The sequence below is a fragment of the Amblyraja radiata genome, chromosome 29, assembly GCF_010909765.2.
Source record: "Amblyraja radiata isolate CabotCenter1 chromosome 29, sAmbRad1.1.pri, whole genome shotgun sequence".
Classification (NCBI taxonomy): Eukaryota; Metazoa; Chordata; class Chondrichthyes; order Rajiformes; family Rajidae; genus Amblyraja; species Amblyraja radiata.
Window position 1 is genome coordinate 28,220,135 of NC_045984.1, and position 20,376 is coordinate 28,240,510.

General features: G+C 47.0%; 1 protein-coding gene across 3 annotated transcripts in view; it reads right to left on the reverse strand.

Annotated features, from left to right (window-relative positions):
• abca7 (ATP binding cassette subfamily A member 7) overlaps positions 1-20,376 on the reverse strand; it is a 144,888-nt gene that overhangs the window by 18,202 nt on the left and 106,310 nt on the right. For 2 of the 3 annotated variants that reach the window (XM_033047043.1, XM_033047041.1), the window contains 12 exons: positions 19,491-19,639; positions 18,510-18,634; positions 17,113-17,211; positions 15,169-15,358; positions 12,172-12,266; positions 12,044-12,076; positions 9,702-9,807; positions 8,300-8,374; positions 5,753-5,922; positions 4,772-4,949; positions 2,351-2,466; positions 2,073-2,217 (listed from right to left, as the gene is read on the reverse strand). In XM_033047043.1, coding sequence (XP_032902934.1) covers positions 2,073-2,217; positions 2,351-2,466; positions 4,772-4,949; positions 5,753-5,922; positions 8,300-8,374; positions 9,702-9,807; positions 12,044-12,076; positions 12,172-12,266; positions 15,169-15,358; positions 17,113-17,211; positions 18,510-18,634; positions 19,491-19,639 — 1,481 coding nt within the window. Of the gene's footprint in view, positions 1-2,072; positions 2,218-2,350; positions 2,467-4,771; positions 4,950-5,752; positions 5,923-8,299; positions 8,375-9,701; positions 9,808-12,043; positions 12,077-12,171; positions 12,267-15,168; positions 15,359-16,531; positions 16,535-17,112; positions 17,212-18,509; positions 18,635-19,490; positions 19,640-20,376 lie in introns of all 3 variants that reach the window. The other variant, XM_033047042.1, reaches the window with a different exon arrangement.

The following is a 20,376-nucleotide window of genomic DNA, read 5'->3' on the forward strand; positions in this document are numbered from 1 at the left end:
AGTGGGCAGCCACAGTATGACTCATAGCATGAGTGATACTGATCTACAGGGGGGTGGCAGGTATCTACATCCACAGGAATACCCAGCAGGGCACGGACACACATGATATTGGAACACCAGGACATTTTATAGTCAAGTGGATACGGGGACAATAGACAATAGGTGCAGGAGTAGGCCATTCGGCCCTTCGAACCAGCACCGCCATTCAATGTGATCATGGCTGATCATCCCCAATCAGTACCCCGTTCCTGCCTTCTCCCCATATCCCCTGACTCCGCTATCTTTAAGAGCCCTATCTAGCTCTCTCTTGAAAGCATCCAGAGAGCCGGCCTCCACCGCCCTCTGAGGCAGAGAATTCCACAGACAGAGGGAACGGCGTGACGGTGAAACAGAGCAAAACGGGGATGTCTGCCGCACCGACGTCTATGGCTTCAGGGTAATGTTAGGATTTCAGGACCATGTCAATGATGAATAACGAACTAGAGGAGCATTTGCATCCAGTGGGCTGTGGGACTAATGAGGCTTCGGCCCAGAGTTAGATGCAAAACGTTGGAGTAACTCAGCGGGACAGGCAGTATTTCTGGAGAAAAGGAATGGGTGATGTTCCGGGCTGAGACCCTTCTTCAGACTTGACAGGTCCTCGCCTGCCTGCGGTGATGGCAAGCGCAGCTCGAGACAATGAACCGGCTGCCTCGTCAACGCGCATCTCAAAGAAAGGTGCGGTATTTTCTTTACCTCCGGCAGAACCAAAAAAATACCAGAGTCTGAAGAAATGTCACCCATCCTTTTTCTCCAGAGATGCTGCCCGAGTTACTCCAGCACCTTGGGTCTATCTTTGGTATAAACCAGCATCTGCAGTTCCTTGTTTCTACAGTACATCAGTACTTTAGACTTCAGAGATACATGGTGGAAACAGACCCTTCAGCCCACCGATTCCGTGCTGACCAGCGATCAGCCCGTACACAAACACGGTTCTACACGTGAGGGACAATTTACAATTTTACCAACGCCAGTTAACCTACAAACCTGCATTCCTTGGAATGTGGGCGGAAACCCGGAACAGCTGGAGAAAACCCACACGGCCATAGGGAGAATGGACAAACTCCGCACAGACAGCACCCGTAATCAGGATCGAAACCCGGGTCTCTGGCGCCGGAATTCTCCCATTGTGTAGCCCATATACATTGGATAAGTCAGTGAACGCAATGGCAGAACACCACATCATCAACAAATTACACCGGCCTTCGATTATAATTGCTGAATAATGCTCTAGGGCAGGAGAAACGGGCACCCGAAAAAGGGACCACATCACCCCGATCCTGGCCTCTCTCCACTGGCTCCCTGTGCGGTTCCGAATAAATTTCAAGATCCTTCTTTATGTTTACAAAGCCCTTAACGGGCTTGCCCCCACCTACATCATAGGTCTGCCTACCCACCACACCACCTTCAGGTCCCTCAGATCAGCCGACTTGGGGTTACTGACCATCCCGCGGTCTAGGCATAAGCTCAGGGGCGACCGTGCCTTTGCGGTTGCAGCTCCTAGACTGTGGAACAGCATCCTCTTTCCATCAGAACTGCCCCCTCCATCGACTCCTTTAAGTCGAGACTTAAAACTCATTTTACTCTCAAGCCTTTCTTGACATCCTCTGAGGGAGGGCTATATGTATGTATTTATGTATGTACTTAATCTATGAACCAATGTTGTGTAACGTTAGTACCTCCACCAATGTAAAGCACTTTGGTCAACGAGAGTTGTTTTTTTAAATGTGCTATAGAAATAAAAGTGACTTGACTTGACTCTGGTTCTTGGCTCTGCCTACTCTGGGCAAGAGACTCTGTGCATCTACCCAATCCATTCCTCTCATGGTTTTGTACACCGCTTATAAGATCGCCCCCTCAGCCCCCTCCTGCACTCCAAGGAATAGATTTGGCTGCTTAAACTCTCCCCATAGCTCAGGCCCTTACAACATCCTCGTAAATCCTCTCTGCACCATTTCCATCTTGAATTGATGAGAGGTGATAGTAAAGAGGAAACAAACTATAGAAATAAAAGCGACTTGACTTGATCTTACTTTGTCTGTGAAGAGCTCCAGGACAAAAGTGGCCACGCTGCCATTGATGCCGATGAACAGGTTAACGCAGGTCAACACCACGTAGGCTGTGCTGGGGATGCTGAACAAAAAGGAGGCTGGATACATGAGGGGGGTGATGGACCACCTGGGGGAACAGAATCAACACACGTGAAACCAAGTTTCCGCGCGAGGAATCGCTGGAGGATCCACTGATGATTTTTCAACAAATTCAACGGCAGGCGCGGGCGCAGAGCAGGCAAACGCTGAGCCCTACTCACCCGTAGAGGAAGAGCAAGAGGACGAGCGCGGGCAGGTTGGAGGCAGACACGTAGGACTTTTGTTGGAAGCAGATGAAGATAATGACGACCATTGTAGCGGGAACTGCGTAATTACACTGGAAAGAAGTGGCACTGGTTATTGGTCTGTCCCCCTCATCAAAGAGCAATTCAATAAATGCTTTATCTATGTATGTTACAATGTTTACCTTCAGCGGCGCTGCAATTCTGCCACTGGCCGTGTGCGCGATTTTGGCGTCTTTGAGGGGGGGGGGGGGGGGGTTAAAACGCGGGTTTCTCCTACCTTGTCCTGGGTTATATTTCGTTGGAGTGCAAGCTTTTGCTGAAGAATTGTTCCGACGGCCGTTCTGCGTATTTTTTTTATTTTTTTTATTTATTTTTTTTATAATCGAACAAGTTCAGCGCTGGAGTAATTTTAAAATCAGCTTCTAAAGCCGTCAACGGGGACGGATTTCACGTACGGGGCAGGTAAAGGAAAGCCGTTTATTTTATGTATAAAAATGTTCCTTAAGATGCCTTTAATTCACATTTTACGTTGCGAAAGGGTGATTTTTTCCCCCATACGAACCGGCAGTATTTTTCCTGCCGATATGGGGTTTAAATTCACCGCAACCGCAACGTTCCAATTCCAGAAAAACCCACTCGCATGGCCATTAATTTACAGGTATTAAACATTAAATTCCTTCCATTTGGCCTATAAATTCATGACAATGAGATTTTAAAATTATGTTATAATGTGAATTCTTGTGTGAATGTTAATTGGACACTTAGGCTATTTAAAAATATTAATCTATTCTTAAGAAATTGATAGATGTTTAGATCTAGTAATTGAATTTTGTAATTAGCTACAATTAGGTGACTAACTAATTATATGCTTTAATTTCAAGTCATCTAAGTAAGATTGTTTCATATTTGTTTCAGAATGCTTCAATCTATAATAACTGAAAATTTATTTCAGTTCTCTTAATTTATAAGAAAGTTATGGGCTTTTGACTGTCCTCGATCACAGCTTTTGTGTTAAGTCAATGGAAAAGCAATAGGGAACAAGATGCTAATTTCCGAGTATGAAAATGGTCATAACATTTTTAATACTGAAGATATGAAAGTGAATTGGGTGTCAAATTAAACTTCTTTTTATGCTTTATCTGATGGGATAAATTACAGACTTGGTTTTTAAAATCTCAAAATGTTGTAACATTGCTACTTTATCCTGTCACGTGTTCTACCAGAGTCATTTCATCCTTTCATAGTCGTGTCACACAAAGCAAAGAGTCATTTGCCAACCGTATCAGAAAAGGATTTTACAAAAATCACCTGGTAGACAAAAATGCTGGAGAAACTCAGCGGGTGAGGCAGCATCCATGGAGCGAAGGAATAGGTGACGTTTCGGGACCCGAAACGTCACCTATTTCTTCGCTCCATGGATGCTGCCTCACCCGCTGAGTTTCTCCAGCATTTTTGTCTACCTTCGATTTTTCCAGCATCTGCAGTTCTTTCTTAAACTTTACCGAGACGGCACGGTGGCGCAGCAGTAGAGTTGCTGCCTCACAGCGCCAGAGACCCGGGTTCGATCCTGACCCTGGGTGCGGTCTGTACAATGTTTGCACGTTCTCCCTGTGACCGTGTGGGTTTTCTCCGGGTGCTCCGGTTTGTGAACTCATCCTTTAAATACAGCGCAGGACTGTTTTGCAACATGCAGTATTGCTTAACATTTCAAACCGTATTTTAAACTACCTATTTGGTGACCCTCGGACTATCCTTGATCGGACTTTGCTGGCTTTACCTTGCACTAAACGTTATTCCCTTATCATGTATCTATACACTGTAAATGGATCGATTGTAATCATGTGCTGTCTTTCTGCTGACTGGATAGCAAGTAACAAAAAGCTTTTCACTGTACTGTAGAACTGTACTGTAGAACTGTAGAACAAGTTAGGGCTTTATTCTTTGGAGCGCAGAAGGTTAAGGGGGGGACTTGATAAAGGTTTTTAAAATGATGAGAGGGATAGACAGAGTTGACGTGGAAAAGCTTTTCCCACTGAGAGTAGGGAAGATTCAAACAAGGGGACATGACTTGAGAATTAAGGGACTGAAGTTTAGGGGTAACATGAGGGGGAACTTCTTTACTCAGAGAGTGGTAGCTGTGTGGAATGAGCTTCCAGTGAAGGTGGTGGAGGCAGGTTCGTTTTTATCATTTAAAAATAAATTGGATAGTTATATGGATGGGAAAGGAATGGAGGGTTATGGTCTGAGCGCAGGTATATGAGACTAGGGGAGATTATGTGTTCGGCACGGACTAGAAGGGTCGAGATGGCCTGTTTCCGTGCTGTAATTGTTATATGGTTATATGGTTATATGGTTACCTCGGACAAATAAACTAAACTGTAAATCTGTTGTACTTACCATGTCCCAGGCAAAGTTGGCAAGCCAGTAAATACCAGGTTTCACTCCGCTAACAAACTGCAGGTGTTTGGCCTTGCTGACCCGCTCCTCGATGAGGAAGAGCACAAAGCTGGCCGGCACAAAGGACATGGCGAAGATAACACAGATGGAGACCAGCACATCAACAGAGGTGGCCATCCTGCAGGAAGAAGCAGAGACCGTGTTAGCAGCATGCCGCCAAGCAAGCAGTAACTCCAGTTACCACTTTTTTCTTAAGCTGCAAAACTATAGAAAACTGACAAATGAATAAAAAGTACAAAAAATAAAACATTTGTGAATTCCTAACTGGTGAATTCCAATCAATCACTTGCTTCTGTGGTGTTTAGTTTCGTTTAGAGATACAGAGTGGAAACAGGCCCGCACACCAACACACCAACACACACACACACACACACTAAGGACACTTATAGGTGCTCTGAGGCCATGGTTGTTGTTGGACAAGGATTAGAGGTGGGATACCCCAATTGTGCAGGGGAGAGATACGTTTTTTTGCCTTCCATCACAGCGCTGTGATGGATGTATGTGTAAATTGTGTTGTGTCTCGGGTCTTTTTCGTTTTGTATGTATGGCTGCAGAAACGACATTTCGTTTGGACCTCAACGGGGTCCAAATGACAAATAAATTGTATTGTATTGTATTGTAATTGATCAGTGCGGGAGTCAGGGGTTGTGGGGAGAAGGCAGGAGAATGGGGTTAGGAGGGGGAGATAGATCAGCCATGATTGGATGGCGGAGTTGACTTAATGGGCCGAACGGCCTAATTCTGTTCCTATCACGTATGACCTTACGACCCAACTTATTCGGATGAGGGTCAACTGAAGAAGGGTTCTGACCTGAAACGTCACCCATTACTTTCCTCCAGAGATGCTGCCTGACCTGTTGAGTCACTCCAGTCTGTCTTTGGCAGTATTTAAATATACTTATGGGCGTTACCACTACTTACAAAGCAACTTCGGAGAGCTGTTCTTTGGTGAGGTTGAGGGGGTGGTTGTAGGCTGTGATCCCAAACATTTTCGCATCTTTTCCCGGTGGAAGGTTTGCTCTCAGCACGGCGTTATTCATGACATTCACAAAGCTCACCATCGCGTGCCAACCTTTATTGTTGAACCACACCTGCGCAGAACAAAGGAAAATGTCCTTTCTATTAGTTCAGGAGTATTCTATCGTCTACGAATGAAATAACTTTGTTGCTTCTGTACATCATGTCGTGTTTCTTATAGAGATTTTAGATTGCGGAAGCAGGCCCTTCAGCCCCACTGAGTCCACACCAACCAGTGATCATCCCACACACTGTGGACAATTTGCAGGAGCCAATTAACTTGCAAACCTGCACGTATTTGTGATGTGGGAGGAAATGCTGCTCTGGCAGCAGCCATGTCATGCAGCTCGTCAGTTTTTCAACCTTTTTTTATTTTTTTTAGTATGTTTTAAAGTCTGTATTTAATGTTTCTTTGTGTGTTATGTGTGGGGGGGGTAAGGGGGAACCGCTTCGGTCGCCTCCTCCACGGAGAGGCGAGTTTTTCCAGGTCGCCTCCCCCGTGGCCTAACATCAAGGATCGACGCGGCCTTTCCCGGAGACGCGCCCGGGGCTTCAGCGGCGGGCGCAGTGTGGACTCTCGGCATGGAGCGGGTGAGCCCTCGCTGGGGCTAGCCGGAGGGGAGCGCTCCGTTTCGCTGACCCAGGGCAGCCGGCAGCCTGAAGCCGCGGTCTGCAGAGCTCCAGCTGGTGCGGCGTCTACAGCCCGGGATCTCACGTTGGGGACCCGGGGGAAGAAGAAGCCATCACTGCCGGCCCGCGGCCGACTTCTACCGCGGGTCCGGCATGGACTTACCATCACCCCTGGAGGGGAGCTTCGACCGCCGGCCCTGCAGTCTACGGTGCTTCTGGCTGCGGCGGGGACTTTAAATCTCGACCGCCGGCCTGCGGCCTACAACAACTTAAAGCCGCGGTCTCCGGTGAGGAAGAGCCGATCCTGGACTGACTCTGGACTCTGGTCCTGACCACGGGGGGGAAATGGAGGAGGACTGGCCAAATTTTGTGCCTTCCACCACAGTGATGAATGCTGTGGTGGATGTTTGTGTTACAGTTTTATTGTGGTTGTGTGTTCTTTATTATTGTACTGCTGCTGACAACCCAAATTTCCACCAGCCTGGCTGTGTGGCAATAAATTATATCTAATCTAATCTAATCTAAACCGGAGCACCCGGAGAAAACCCACGTGGTCACAGGGAGAACGTGCAAACTCCGGTCCTTAAGAAGCTCTCCCCATTCTTAATTTAACATGGTCACATCATCCTCTGTTACTGTCTCTATCCTGCACTGATTTGCCTGAAGGGAAGCTTGCAAGTTAGAAGGTATTTTCTAAACATGCAGCTCCAAAGCAAAAGGGCGGCACGGTGGAGCAGCGTTAGAGTTGCTGCCTCACAGCGCCAGTGACCCAGGTTCGATCCTGACTATAGGTGCTGTCTGTACGGAGTTTGTACCTACTCACCGTGAGACCTGCATGGGTTTTCTCCAGGTGCTTCGGTTTCCTCCCAAACCCCAAAGATGTACAGGTTTGTAGGTTAGTTGGCGATGTATAATTGTAAATTGTCCCTGGTGCATGTAGAATAGTGTAGTATGCGGGTCGGTGTGGATTCGATGGGCCGAAGGGCCTGTTTCCACCCAGTATCTCTAAACTAAACTAAACCTGCAGTGTGAGGTGGTCACCTTTTGAGATATAATGGGCTTAAAAGTGCAAGGAAATAGAGGGATATGGATCACGTACAGGCCCACGAGATCAGTTTAACTGGGCATCATATTCGGCACTAGGGTTGCCAATTTTCTAACTCCAAATAAGGGATAAAAGATCAAAATAAGGGATAAATTCCCGACGGCAATTCGTTGACCGACTCAGCCGTGGCTGGGTGAATGATGAGTTGGCCCGGGTGCTGGACTGCACACAAAGCCCAGCCGGCGGGCCCGCTGAGGAGTTTTGGGCCGCGCGACGCCGCGTTCAACGTCCGGCGCCCGGGCCAACACTCCTCAGCTGGCCCGCCGGCTGGGCTTTGTGTTCTGCTGCACACAAAGTCCGGTGCCCCAACCAACTCATGAACCGATGATCGGCCACGAGAAGGAGGGGTGGCGGTGTCGGCGGTAAGCGAAGGTTCGAAAGCCGGCCGGGCTGCTGACCTACGGGGCCACGGGCGAGGCGTTGCTGCTGCTGCTGCTGCTGCTGCTGCTGCACTCCATGGGCTGCACTACGTTGGGACGGGACCCGACAGTCACCTCGACCCAAGTAGTAGCAATCAAATACGGGACAAGGGCGGTCCCGTATGGGGCAAACCAATTTACGGGATGTCCCGGCTAATACGGGACAGTTGGCAACCCTATCCAGCACAGACATTGTCGGCCCCAGGCAAGTTCCTGGGGTGGGCACGTTCCTATGGTCTAAATACCAGACAGGTGCACAGACATGTGCAAATATTGATCAAAATCTTTCAGACCTACTTTGACATTGTTTTTTGTGCTTAGTCCTTTAATAAACTTTGTCATGCTACCCAGCAAGCGGTCCGTGGAGCTCCCCTGAAAAAGAGAATACACACAAGATTAATTGTTTAAGAAATAAATAAATCAACTACAAAAATAACCGTAACACTGATAGCCAGAGTTGAATAAGAGAACCAGGAAGTCACAGACCGAGTAGCTCTTGCGGAAAGCAGAAAGGGATGGTGGGGGGGGGGGTAGATGGGGGGGGGGGGGGGGGGGATGGACGAACTTCTTTGAAACTTACCTGGAAGGCCTGGATAGAGTGGATGTGGAGAGGATGTTTCCACTAGTGGGAGAGTCTAGGACCAGAGGCCATAGCCTCAGAATAAATGTGTGTGTCTTTAGGAAGATGAGGAGGAATTTCTTTAATCAGAGGTCGGTGAATCTGTGGAAATCATTGCCATAGAAGGCTGTGGGGACCAAGTCATTGGGTATTTTTAAGGCAGAGATTGACAGATTCCTGATCAGTACGGGAGGCAGAGGTTATGGGAAGAAGGCAGGATAATGTGGGGGGGGGGGGGGGGGGGGGGAGGAAAGACAGATCAGCCATGATTGAATGATGGAGTGGACCAAATTCTGCTGCTTGAACTTATGAATTTATGCGCTCGTCGGTACGGAGTTTGTACGTTCTCCCCGTGACCTGTGTGGGTTTCCTCCGAGATCTTCAGTTTCTTCCCATGCTCCAAAGACGTACAAGTCTGTAGGTTAATTGGCTCGGTGGAAATGTAAAATTGTCCTTAGTATGTGTAGGGTAGTGTTAATGTGCGGGGATCGCTGATCGGTGCGGACTCGATGGGCCGAAGGGCCTGTCTCCGCACTGAATCTCTAAACTAAACCAGAAGCCCGTACTGCCTTTGTCGTAAAGACCCCTCTGTGGAGCAGCCAGCCCTCAGTATTTTCAGAGACTGGTGATCGTGACTCTCTGCTACTAACTTGCGGAAGGCCCCATTGAAACAAAAGGACAAGGCTTAGACCAAAGATAGACACAATGTGCTGGAGTAACTCAGCGGGTCAGGCAGCATCTCTGGAGAAAAAGGAATAGGTGACGTTTTGGGTCGGGACTCTTCTTCAGACTGAAAATCTGAAAGTCCGTGGAAAGGTCCTGACGTGAAACGTCACCCATCCTTTCTCTGCCGAGATGCTGCCTGACCCGCTGAGTCACTCCAGCACTTTGCGTTTATCTGCATCCGCAGTTCCTTGTTTCGACATTGAGATTTAAACCAGTTTGTTATTAATGTTTAATGTTGTGTGTGTCATTCCTAACTGTCACGGTATGCCATGTTGTCACTTGTGGGCGGAGCAACAAGGCAAATTCCTTGTATGTGACTACTTGGCCAATAAACTTATTCATAAACTTCAGTACCTTTGTAACGTTGAGTCGTGCCCTGATCTCGATGATGGAGCTGTTAACTTCATTCAGTGAAGGCAGAATCTGAGAACTCCGAGCTCCAAAGGAGAATCCTCCGTACCTACAACAGAACACAGATACATAGAAAATAGGTGCAGGAGTAGGCCATTCGGCCCTTCGAGCCTGCACCGCCATTCAATATGATCCTGGCTGATCATCCAACTCAGTATCCCGTACCTGCCTTCTCTCCATACCCCCTGATCCCTTTAGCCACAAGGGCCACATCTAACTCCCTGTTAAATATAGCCAATGAACTGGCCTCAACTACCTTCTGTGGCAGAGAATTCCACAGATTCACCACTCTCTGTGTGAAAAATGTTTTCCTCATCTCGGTCCTAAAATATTTCCCCCTTATCCTTAAACTGTGACCCCTTGTTCTGGACTTCCCCAACATCGGGAACAATCTTCCTGCATCTAGCCTGTCCAATCCCTTAAGAATTTTGTAAGTTTCTATAAGATCCCCCCTCAATCTTCTAAATTCTAGCGAGTACAAGCCGAGTCTATCCAGTCTTTCTTCATATGAAAGTCCTGCCCTCCCAGGAATCAGTCTGGTGAACCTTCTCTGTACTCCCTCTATGGCAAGAATGTCCTTCCTCAGATTAGACGACCAAAACTGCACGCAATACTCCAGGTGTGGTCTCACCAAGACCCTGTACAATTGCAGTAGAACCTCCCTGCTCCTATACTCAAATCCTTTTGCTATGAATGTTAACATACCATTCGCCTTCTTCACTGCCTGCTGCACCTGCATGCCTACTTTTAATGGCTGGTGTACCATGACACCCAGGTCTCGTTGCATCTCCCCCTTTCCTAATCGGCCCTTTCCTAATCAGAACAAGGAGGCTCCTTTCATTCTGCTCACATCACAATGCACCCACTTTCAACCCACTTATACGTCAGTTACACAGTTTACAGATTTTGTTAAATACATCGAGTAAAAAAGAAAACATTGCAAAAGATCAAAATTGAAGGAAACAGAATAACAAGCAGGGATGGTGACTTGCCATTCAGTGTCTATGAAAGGACAAAGACGTGTAGCTTTGTGGTTTGTTTGAGAAGGGGCTGCAGATGCTGGAAAATCGAAGGTAGACAAAAATGCTGGAGAAACTCAGCGGGCGCAGCAGCATCTATGGAGCGAAGGAAATAGGTAACGTTTCGGGCCGAAACCCTTCCGGGTTTCGGCCCGAAACGTTGCCTATTTCCTTCCCGAAACGTTGCCTATTTCCTTCCCGAAACGTTGCCTATTTCCTTCCCGAAACGTCGCCTATTCCCTTCCCGAAACGTTGCCTATTTCCTTCCCGAAATGTTGCCTATTTCCTTCCCGAAACGTTGCCTATTTCCTTCCCGAAACGTTGCCTATTTCCTTCCCCAAACGTTGCCTATTTCCTTCGCGATCGCAGCCCGATCCGGCACCGCGGATAGCTGAAGCCCGTTCTGGCATCATCCCGCGGGCCTGATTGGACCCCTTCGCGGGCCGCATCCGGCCCGCGGGCCGCGAGTTTGACACCCCTGGTTTACATGGACTCGGTGGGCGAAGGGCCCGTTTCCATGCTGTATCTGCAAACTAAGTAGGTACTGTTTATGATATTAATCATCAGCTTGCTGAGTCACTCTTTCACAAACTGGCAGGTTTGCTGTGTAGTTTGTGCCTCGCTATTCCTAGATATTCTTTGAGCGCAACTGTGCAATTTCCCCAGTATCTCTTTCCCTGACTGCACAGAATAACATGGTTTGACGAGGCCTCCCTATCTACATATTTCCATGAGAAAGACAAAAGGGATGAGGATAAGTGAGTCCGAAGAAGGGTCTAGACCAGAAACGTCACCCATTCCTTCTCTCCAAAGATGCTGCCTGTCCCACTGAGTAACCCCTGCATTTTGTGTCGATCCTTGGCGTAAGCCAGCATCTGCGGTGCCTTCCTTCACATGGTTTCATGAGGCTTAGTCAATAGTCCGATGACATTTAACGTCAAGATACAAGCCAAGGGATTTGGGACAATAGACAATAGGTGCAGGAGTAGGCCATTCGCCCTTCGAGCCATTCAATGTGATCATGGCTGATCATCCCCAATCAGTACCCCCGTTCCTGCCGCCTCCCCATATCCCCTGGCTCCGCTATCTTTAAGAGCCCTATCTAGCTCTCTCTTGAAAGTATCCAGAGAACCGGCCTCCACCGCCCTCTCAGGCAGAGAATTCCACAGACTAAAAGATTAAAAATTCCTTTTTGGCTGATCGTTTAACATTTGGATAATCAGAACATGAATACCAACTATCTCGCCACTGGAGGTATTTACTTACCTGAATTCATTCACCCACTTCTTGGTTTTCAGGCTGCAAACAAGAACAGAATTATGTTATCCACAGATCACCGCAAGAATTAAATGACGTGACATTGAATAATTAGACCACATTTAGCCAATTCATACCTTTTACTCAGGATCTGGGGGTAGGTCTTCACGAGGTAGTCAGAGATATTCCTGCCAGTTAGGTTCTGAAGTATGTCTCCGGTATTACGATGCAACTGTTTAGAAAGAAAAATCCACTGTTGTCAACACAAACGCATGCCTTACAATTTTTGATAGAAAGGTCTCGACCCGAAACGTCACCCATTCCTTCTATCCGGAGATGCTGCCTGTCCCACTGAATTACTCCAGCATTTTGTGTCAATCTTCGGTGCAAACCAGCATCTGAGGTTGCACTGTACAATTTTTGAGTAAGTATCTGCTGCTGTGTGGCCTGAATAACAATTACAATGCCCGTAGAATCGGTATCTCAACATGCATTCTGGTGCTGTAACTTGTGTTGTCCACCAAGTTCCATATTATACAACAAGAGGCTTCACCAAAGAAGATTGACAATGGAAGCCTGGCGTAGATCAAGAAAATAAATGTGTATACATGGTTGAAAATAACAGGCGCGGCTGTAAAGATGCTGCCTTACAGCGCCGGAGACCCGGGTTCGATCCCGACTCCGGGTTGCTGTCTGTACGGAGTTTGTACGTTCTCCCGGTGACCTGTGTTTCCTCCGGGTGCTCCGGTTTCCTCCCACACTCCAAAGACGTACAGGTTTGTAGGTCGATTGGCTTCTGTAAACTGATAGAACTGGTGGTCTCGGTAGGTGAAGAGCCTGTTCCCATGCTGTATCTCTAAACTAGGCTGCATTGATGATATGGAACATATCATACAAAATGATTGATGGAAGTTGATGCAATAGTTATTACTAAAGGGGAATGTGATGTTTGCTTGAAGGAGCATTATTTGCCAGGCTATGAGGAAAGAGTGTGGAAGAAGAATTAGAATTATTCAAACTAAAAACACTCTTCAGAAACAAAAGATTGAATGGTTATGAGCTGGACCAGTGATTTTCTTTTCTGTTTGGTTATTTCTTGTTTGTGGACTGTTCAACAGATTTTGGGTCCATTTGTTCCCATTATTCTGTTTTTCCATGAAAATGAATAGAAAATAAGAGGGGGTAGGACCAGAAAAGTTTTCTAAATTTTTTCTTACCCCTTTTGAACATGAACGATATTATTTGTATTATTTGAGTTACTTATTTGTTTGTTTTCCTTTGTGTTTTCTTTTCTTTTTTTATTGCTTACAAGTTTATTTGTGTTTGTATTTTTTAACATGTTCAATAAATTACAAAAAAAAAAAAAAGATAATTTATTCAAAAGAGAGGCATTAACACAACAGAACAAATGGCATGTTCTAAATCTAAATCTAAATCTAAATCTAAATCTAAAGCGGAGGCCCTGGAGAAGATGCAGAGACGTTTGTTTGAGGATATTACAAGGGCTGGAACATTTTTGCGGTGAGAAATGATTGGTAGACACAAAGATAGTTGACAAATATTAACACTAAATGATGGGAGTATATCAGCAGGAGAAATGGAATAAGTGACATTTCATGTCAAATCCTTCACAAGTTGCTTTCATTGAAACAAGGCGAGACTTAATTAAGGTGTACAAAAGTTGAGGCACGTAGAAAGAGTAAACACAAAGGATTTATTTTTCGAAGCTAAGAAGTAAAAAAAACAAGTGACCTAATTTTAAAGTAAGTGGTGGAAGTTGAAAAACGTTTGATGGCACTAAGCTTGTACTCGTTGGAGTTTAGAAGGACAAGGAGGGAGGGGGGGGCGGACCTCATTGACACTTGAGGAGAGGATATTTCCACAAGTGAGAGAGTCTAGGACTAGAGATCGCAGCCTCAGAATTAAAGGACGTTCCTTTAGGAAGGAGATGAGGAGGAATTTCTTTAGTCAGAGGGCGGTGAAATCTGTGGAATTCTTTGCCACAGAATGCTGTGGAGGCCAAGTCAGTGGATATATTTAAGGCAGAGATAGATCGATCCTAGATTAGTACGGGTATCTTGGGTTGTGGGGAGAAGGCAGGAGAATGGGGTTAGGAGAGAGAGAGAGAGAGAGAGATAGATAGATCATCCATGATTGAATGGTGGAGTAGACTAAGGTACACAAAATTGCTGGAGGAACTCAGCGGGTGCAGCAGCATCTATGGAGCAAAGGAAATAGGCGACGTTTCGGGCCGAAACCCTTCTTCAAGGGTGGAGTAGACTGGTGGCTTAATTTTGCTCCCCATCACATGATCTTATGAGCTTTTCTTCAGAGACAAACTCACTGCTTGAAGGGAGCGGCACATTTCAAGTGTCTGAATGTGCAGCAGACTTGTCATGTTGCAGACCAAGTCTAGACGACGGGAAGGTGCTCTCTCCTGCTTTAGCACAGATACAATGAACCAAAATGTCTGACTTCCATAGTGTGACTTATCTACCATTCTATTAGATGAAGCAGTAGCACATGTAAAAATTAGGTACCTAAATTAAGACAACTTTAAAAAAAAAAAAAAAGGATAATAGACTATTTTCTTTAAAAAAAAAAGTTCATTGCTTTAAACATACAAACGTATTTAAGTAATGGTTAAAAATAACCACGAAGCTACTCGGGTTTGATCCTGACCCAGGGTACTGTCTATATGGAGATTGAACGTTCTCCCTGTGACTGCGTGGGTTTTCTCCGGGTGCTCCGGTTTCCTCCAACACTCCAAAGACGTACAGGTTTGCAGGAAGATTGGCTTCTGTAAAATTGTCCCTAGTGTGTAGGATAGTGCCAGTGTAAGGGCATCCCTGGTTGGCCTGGACCCAGTGGGCTGAAGGGCCTGGATGTCTAGTCTAAAGATGTAGATTGACACAAAAATCTGGAGTAACTCAGCGGGACAGGCAGCATCTCCGGAGAGAAGGAATGGGTGACGTTTCGGGTCGAGACCCTTCTTCAACCTGGTTAGGGATGGTCAACCCAAAACGTCACCCATTCCTTCTCTCCAGAGTTGCGACCTGTCCCGCTGAGTCACTCCAGCATTTTGTTCCTTCCTACACACAAGTCTAAAGACGTCCTTGGTTTATCCAACTCACCTCGGATGGTGGGAGCCCTCCTGCGCCTTGTCCACATTCAGGCAGCATCCTCTTGCTCTGCTCCGAGCTACACTCACATGTAGGCGATGGGTTCTGCATTGTCCAGTTGCCATTGAAAAAGATGCTCATGATCGATCCTGGGACAGGGGGAGTTATCCATTCGTTACTACCTGGCGAGCAATGCTGGTCTCTAACAGGGGAGAGAGAGAGAGAGAGAGAGGGGGAAATGAGGCAAGAAATGTTTCCCTTTAATGTCACGTGTTCCGAGGTACAGTGAAAAGCTTCTGTTGCGCGCTAACCAGCCAGCAGAAAGACAATACATGATTACAGTCGATCCATTCACAGTGTACAGATACATGACATGGGAATACAGAGTAACGGTTTAGTATGAGGTAAAGCCAGTAAAGTCCGATCAAAGATTCAAAGATAGTGCGAGGGTCCCTGATAAGGTAGGTGGGAGTTGAAGACTGCTCTCTAGTTGTGACAGCGTGCGGATGAAGGGTCAGGAGGTTGGCCTGAAGTTGTGTAGGACGTAGAGTGGAGTGGTTTAAATCTGCGTTCATGGCCAGAGACAGGGATGGGAAGGGGGACTGAAAAGCACATAACGTGAGATGTAACAACGCCAGGCAGAGCGCAGCTTGAGTAATGGCCACGCTCTGTTCACCACCTGCGGGAACGCCTGTATTTGCACTGGAGAAAGTGCAGCGAAGATTTAAGGGCCTGTCCCACTTTCACGACCTAATTCATGACCTTTTTTAACTCGTGGACATCTTTCATCATGTTGAAAAAAACGCCCCGACCTACTTGATGCCACGAGTACCTACGACCAGCATCACTACGACCTCGTGACGACCATGCTGCGAGTACGAGTCAAGGGCAAACTCGGCAGAGGTCGTGAATTAGGTCTTGAAAGTGGGGCAAGCCCTTTTACAAAGGTAGACAAAAACGCTGGAGAAACTCAGCGGGTGAGGCAGCATCCATGGAGCGAAGGAATAGGCGACGTTTCGGGTCGAGACCCTTCGGTCTCGACCCGAAACGTCACCTATTCCTTCTTCGAAGGGTCTCGACCCGAAACCTCACCTATTCCTTGAAAACATCGGACTGGCTGAGGAGGCCACAAATAGGCCCCGACCTCGGGTGATCACAGAGATACTGAACTTTCTGATGCCTTTCCCCACAGTGGAAAATGTTGATTCTGTTGTGGGGGGACGTTCATGTTGAATTCTACAATGTGTTGTGTCATTTTTTAAATTTTTTAAATTTTTCTCTGGATGTACGGAAACTTGATTATTTCGTCTATGTAAAGCACTTTGGTTTCAACGCGAGTTGATTTAAACGTGTTATATAAATAAAATTGACTTACTTACTAACTTGCGAATGGGCCTGTCCCACTTAGGCAGTTTTTCAGCGGACAGCCGGCAGTCGCCTGAACAACCGGCAGCTGGAACGGCGACTGTCAGAGTGGATTCGCGGCGACCATAATGAGGCCGCGATTAGTTCCCAGGTTGCGGGAACTCCTCACGACCATGAAGGCGACACCCGCGAACATGTGGCATAGTCTCCTGCAGTCGCCTAAAAAGTCTCCTAAGTGGGACAGGCTTTGTAGTTTTTTCCCCCCACAATCTACTTAATTTCTCCTTCTTGGAGTCATACAGTAAGGAAACAACATGTCCCACCTACACTAGATGGAATCACTCTATGACACACAGCACCTCTCCACATGTGTAACCTACCCGGGCGGATCCAGTCCTGACATTTGTTTGCCATTATTATTTTAAATGTGCTATCAGTTCCACTGAAACCGTGCGGATTAGATAGCGGGAACACACCTTCAACAGAAATTTCCAACGCTTGGATTAAAAGGAACAAAGGGTGGTAGAGAAAGAGTGGGCACAATCGCTGCATATCGTCTGACGGAGAGAATGACCCACCTCTCATACTTACACATTCAAACCATCTGCCATACAAGTCGTACCAAACCCAGGGTCACCAAGCAGTGCGTTCATCAGCTCGCCAGTGTTGAAATCCTCCGGCAGATCGTCACTGAAGGGGTTAAAAATACAAAACAGATGAACAATGATCGTAAGTCTAAGATGGGCACAAAAAGCTGGAGTAACTCCAAGTAACTTATATGAAACATATAAGATTGTTAAGGGTTTGGACACGCTAGAGGCGGGAAACATGTTCCCGATGTTGGGGGAGTCCAGAACCAGGGGCCACAGTTTAAGGATAAGGGGTACGCCATTTAGAACTGAGATGAGGGAACACTTTTTCTCACAGAGAGTGGTGAGTCTGTGGAATTCTCTGCCACAGAGGGCAGTGGAGGCCAAGTCACTGGATGGATTTAAGAGAGAGTTAGATAGAGCTCCAGGGGCTAGTGGAATCAAGGGATATGGGGAGAAGGCAGGCACGGGTTATTGATTGGGGACAATCAGCCATGATCACAATGAATGGCTCGAAGGGCCTCCTCCTGCACCTATTTTCTATGTTTCTATGTTTCCACGTGGCTGTATGGCAACTCAAATTCCACTGTACCAATTGGTGCCTGTGACAATAAATGTGAACTTGAAGTCTGTTCAGAATCAGCAATTCTAATGTTGATCGAGGCGCTCCCTTCTAATCCAAACGTCAGCAGGTAGATAGGGGGTGAGCCAAACAATAGTCACTTGGATCACCTTCCATGTACCTGAGAAGTGGAAGTTCAGTGAGAGAATTACAAGCGACACAATCCAAGACCAGTCGCGGTCTATAATCAAACTGGCCAACCTACTGCAGGAGTTTATTGGAGGTACAGTGGTACACTGAGGTACCTCCGAGGTACAGTGAAAAGCTTTTGTTTTGCCTGCTAACCAGTCAGTGGAAAGTCAAGACATGATTACAATCGAGTCATTTAGAGTGTGCTGACAGGGGATGTAGGGACTAAAGTAAATAACGTTCAGTGCAAGGTAAAGCCAGTAAAGTCCGATCAAATGCGCGGGATGGAACTGCAGATGCTGGTCTAAACTGAAGATACACGCAACAATCTGGAGTAACTCAGCGGGTCAGGCAGCACCTCTGGAGATGCTGACCTCTTTTCTCCAGAGATGCTGTCTGGCCAGCTGAGTTACTCCAGCTTTTTGTGTCTAAAGTCCGATCAAAGATAGTCCGTGGGTCTCCAATGAGGTGGGTAGTAGGTCGAGACTGCTCTCTAGATGTGGTCGAATGGTTCAGTTGCCCAGGCTGGATGCGAGGAGAGTTTGGCTGCCCTGTCCTCAGCATCTGAAGGGGCGACAACCACAATTCGTGCCCCTGTTGTGATGGGATTAACTAGTCGATTTTGTGCTTTGGTGTGCGTTGGTTACCTGATGAAAGTGAACTGCTCCCCATACATCCAGGGATTCAGCTCTAATGACGGGTACTTCCCAAACGGAGGCACGATCAGACTAAAGAGAAGTGCGACGAAGACAAACATAGCTGGCAGCACAATCTGGAAAAGATACAAGACATCGCAATTGATTCATGTTATTCTTGTAAAATCATGTGATAGGAGCAGGATTAGGCCATTCGGCCCATCAACTCTACTCCGTCATTCAATCATGGCTGATCTATCTCTCCCTCCTAACCTCATTCTCCTGCCTTCTCCCCATAACCTCTGACACCCGCACTAATCAAGAAACTCTCTATCTTAGGACAGTACTTTATACACAACATCAGTTTATACCAGGTACACAAAATTGCTGGGGAAACTCAGCGGGTGCAGCAGCATCTATGGAGCGAAGGAAATAGGCGACGTTTCGGCCCGAAACGTCGCCTATTTCCTTCGCTCCATAGATGCTGCTGCACCCGCTGAGTTTCCCCAGCAATTTTGTGTACCTTCGATATTCCAGCATCTGCAGTTCCTTTTTGAACACCATCAGTTTATACCAGATCAGTTTATGCAGAATTGTCAGGCTGCATTGCATTAATCAGTGGTTAAACTTAAATACACCAGAATGATTTAAGTAGAAATCCACCAACACATGTGATTACGTTAGTTAATATGAAGTTGCAAGATTCAGTGCACAACCCTAATCGGTAGATCTCCATTCCAAAGGTCCACGATGTTTTGTTTTCACACCTTACCCTTCCATATCTCTGTGTCTCCCTCTCAGTCTGAAGAAGAGTCTTGTCCTTTGGTCTTTCACCCCCCTCCCCTGACTCTCAGTCTGAAGAAGGGTCTCATCCTTTGTAACCCCCCCCCCCCCCCCCCCTGCCCCCGCCCCATGGCGGTTCCTCCATGCTGTGGGAAGAGGTGATGAGGGAACACACATCTTGTTTCTACTAACAGCTAAAGGTTGACTTGCCTGCGCAAAGAGTCCCCTGCGGCTGCGTCGGGCGTAGATAAAGCGTTTGATGAAGAGAGAGTGGAACTGCTGGCGGGTGAGCTCCCAGCCGCGCAGCTGGTACGAGCCTCGGCCGTCCGCGCAGTGCATGAAGTCCGTTTCTCTGGATTCTGAACAAAGGTAGAAAGGAAGTTCCTTCATTAAACACCGATGGAAGCTCAGGGTTTATAGCATGAGGGTTAAACCTTGCTGTGAAATGCCAAACCTCCGGTACTTCTCTGTGGAACTAGCAAATGTTGCCACTTGCAGGAATTTTATCCAACAGTGCTCTGATGTTGAATTCTTCGTGGACTCTGGCAGCCAAGTACAGGCTAACAGTAACTCTGCCAGCAAAAGGTGCTGGGGGTTTATCTTCAGAACCACAGCAACAGCACAGTGGCACTGCCTTACAGCGCCAGAGACCCAGGTTTGATCCTGACTACGGGTGCTGTCTCTACGGAGTTTGGACGTTTTTCCCCCATGACCTGCGTGGATCTTGCTCTGGTTTCCTGCCACACTCCAAAGACGTACAGGTTTGTAGGTTAATTGGCTTCGGTAAAAATTGTAAATTGTCCGTGGTGTGTAGGATAGTGCCAGGATTGGTGGGCAGCGCAAATTCAGTGGGACGAAGGGTCTGTCGCCGCGCTCTCTCTCATAAGTCTAAAGTAAAGCTCAGAGCTGGGGCAGGAATAATGAAATCCATTCACTCCAGTGGAAAAAGTGATACAGCGCGGAAACAGGCCCTTCGGCCCACCGGGTCCGCACCGACCAGCGATCCCCGCACATCAACACTATCCTACACACAGTAGGGACAATTTACACTTACACCAAGTGTAATACTTGTACGTCTTTGGAGCGTGGGAGGAAA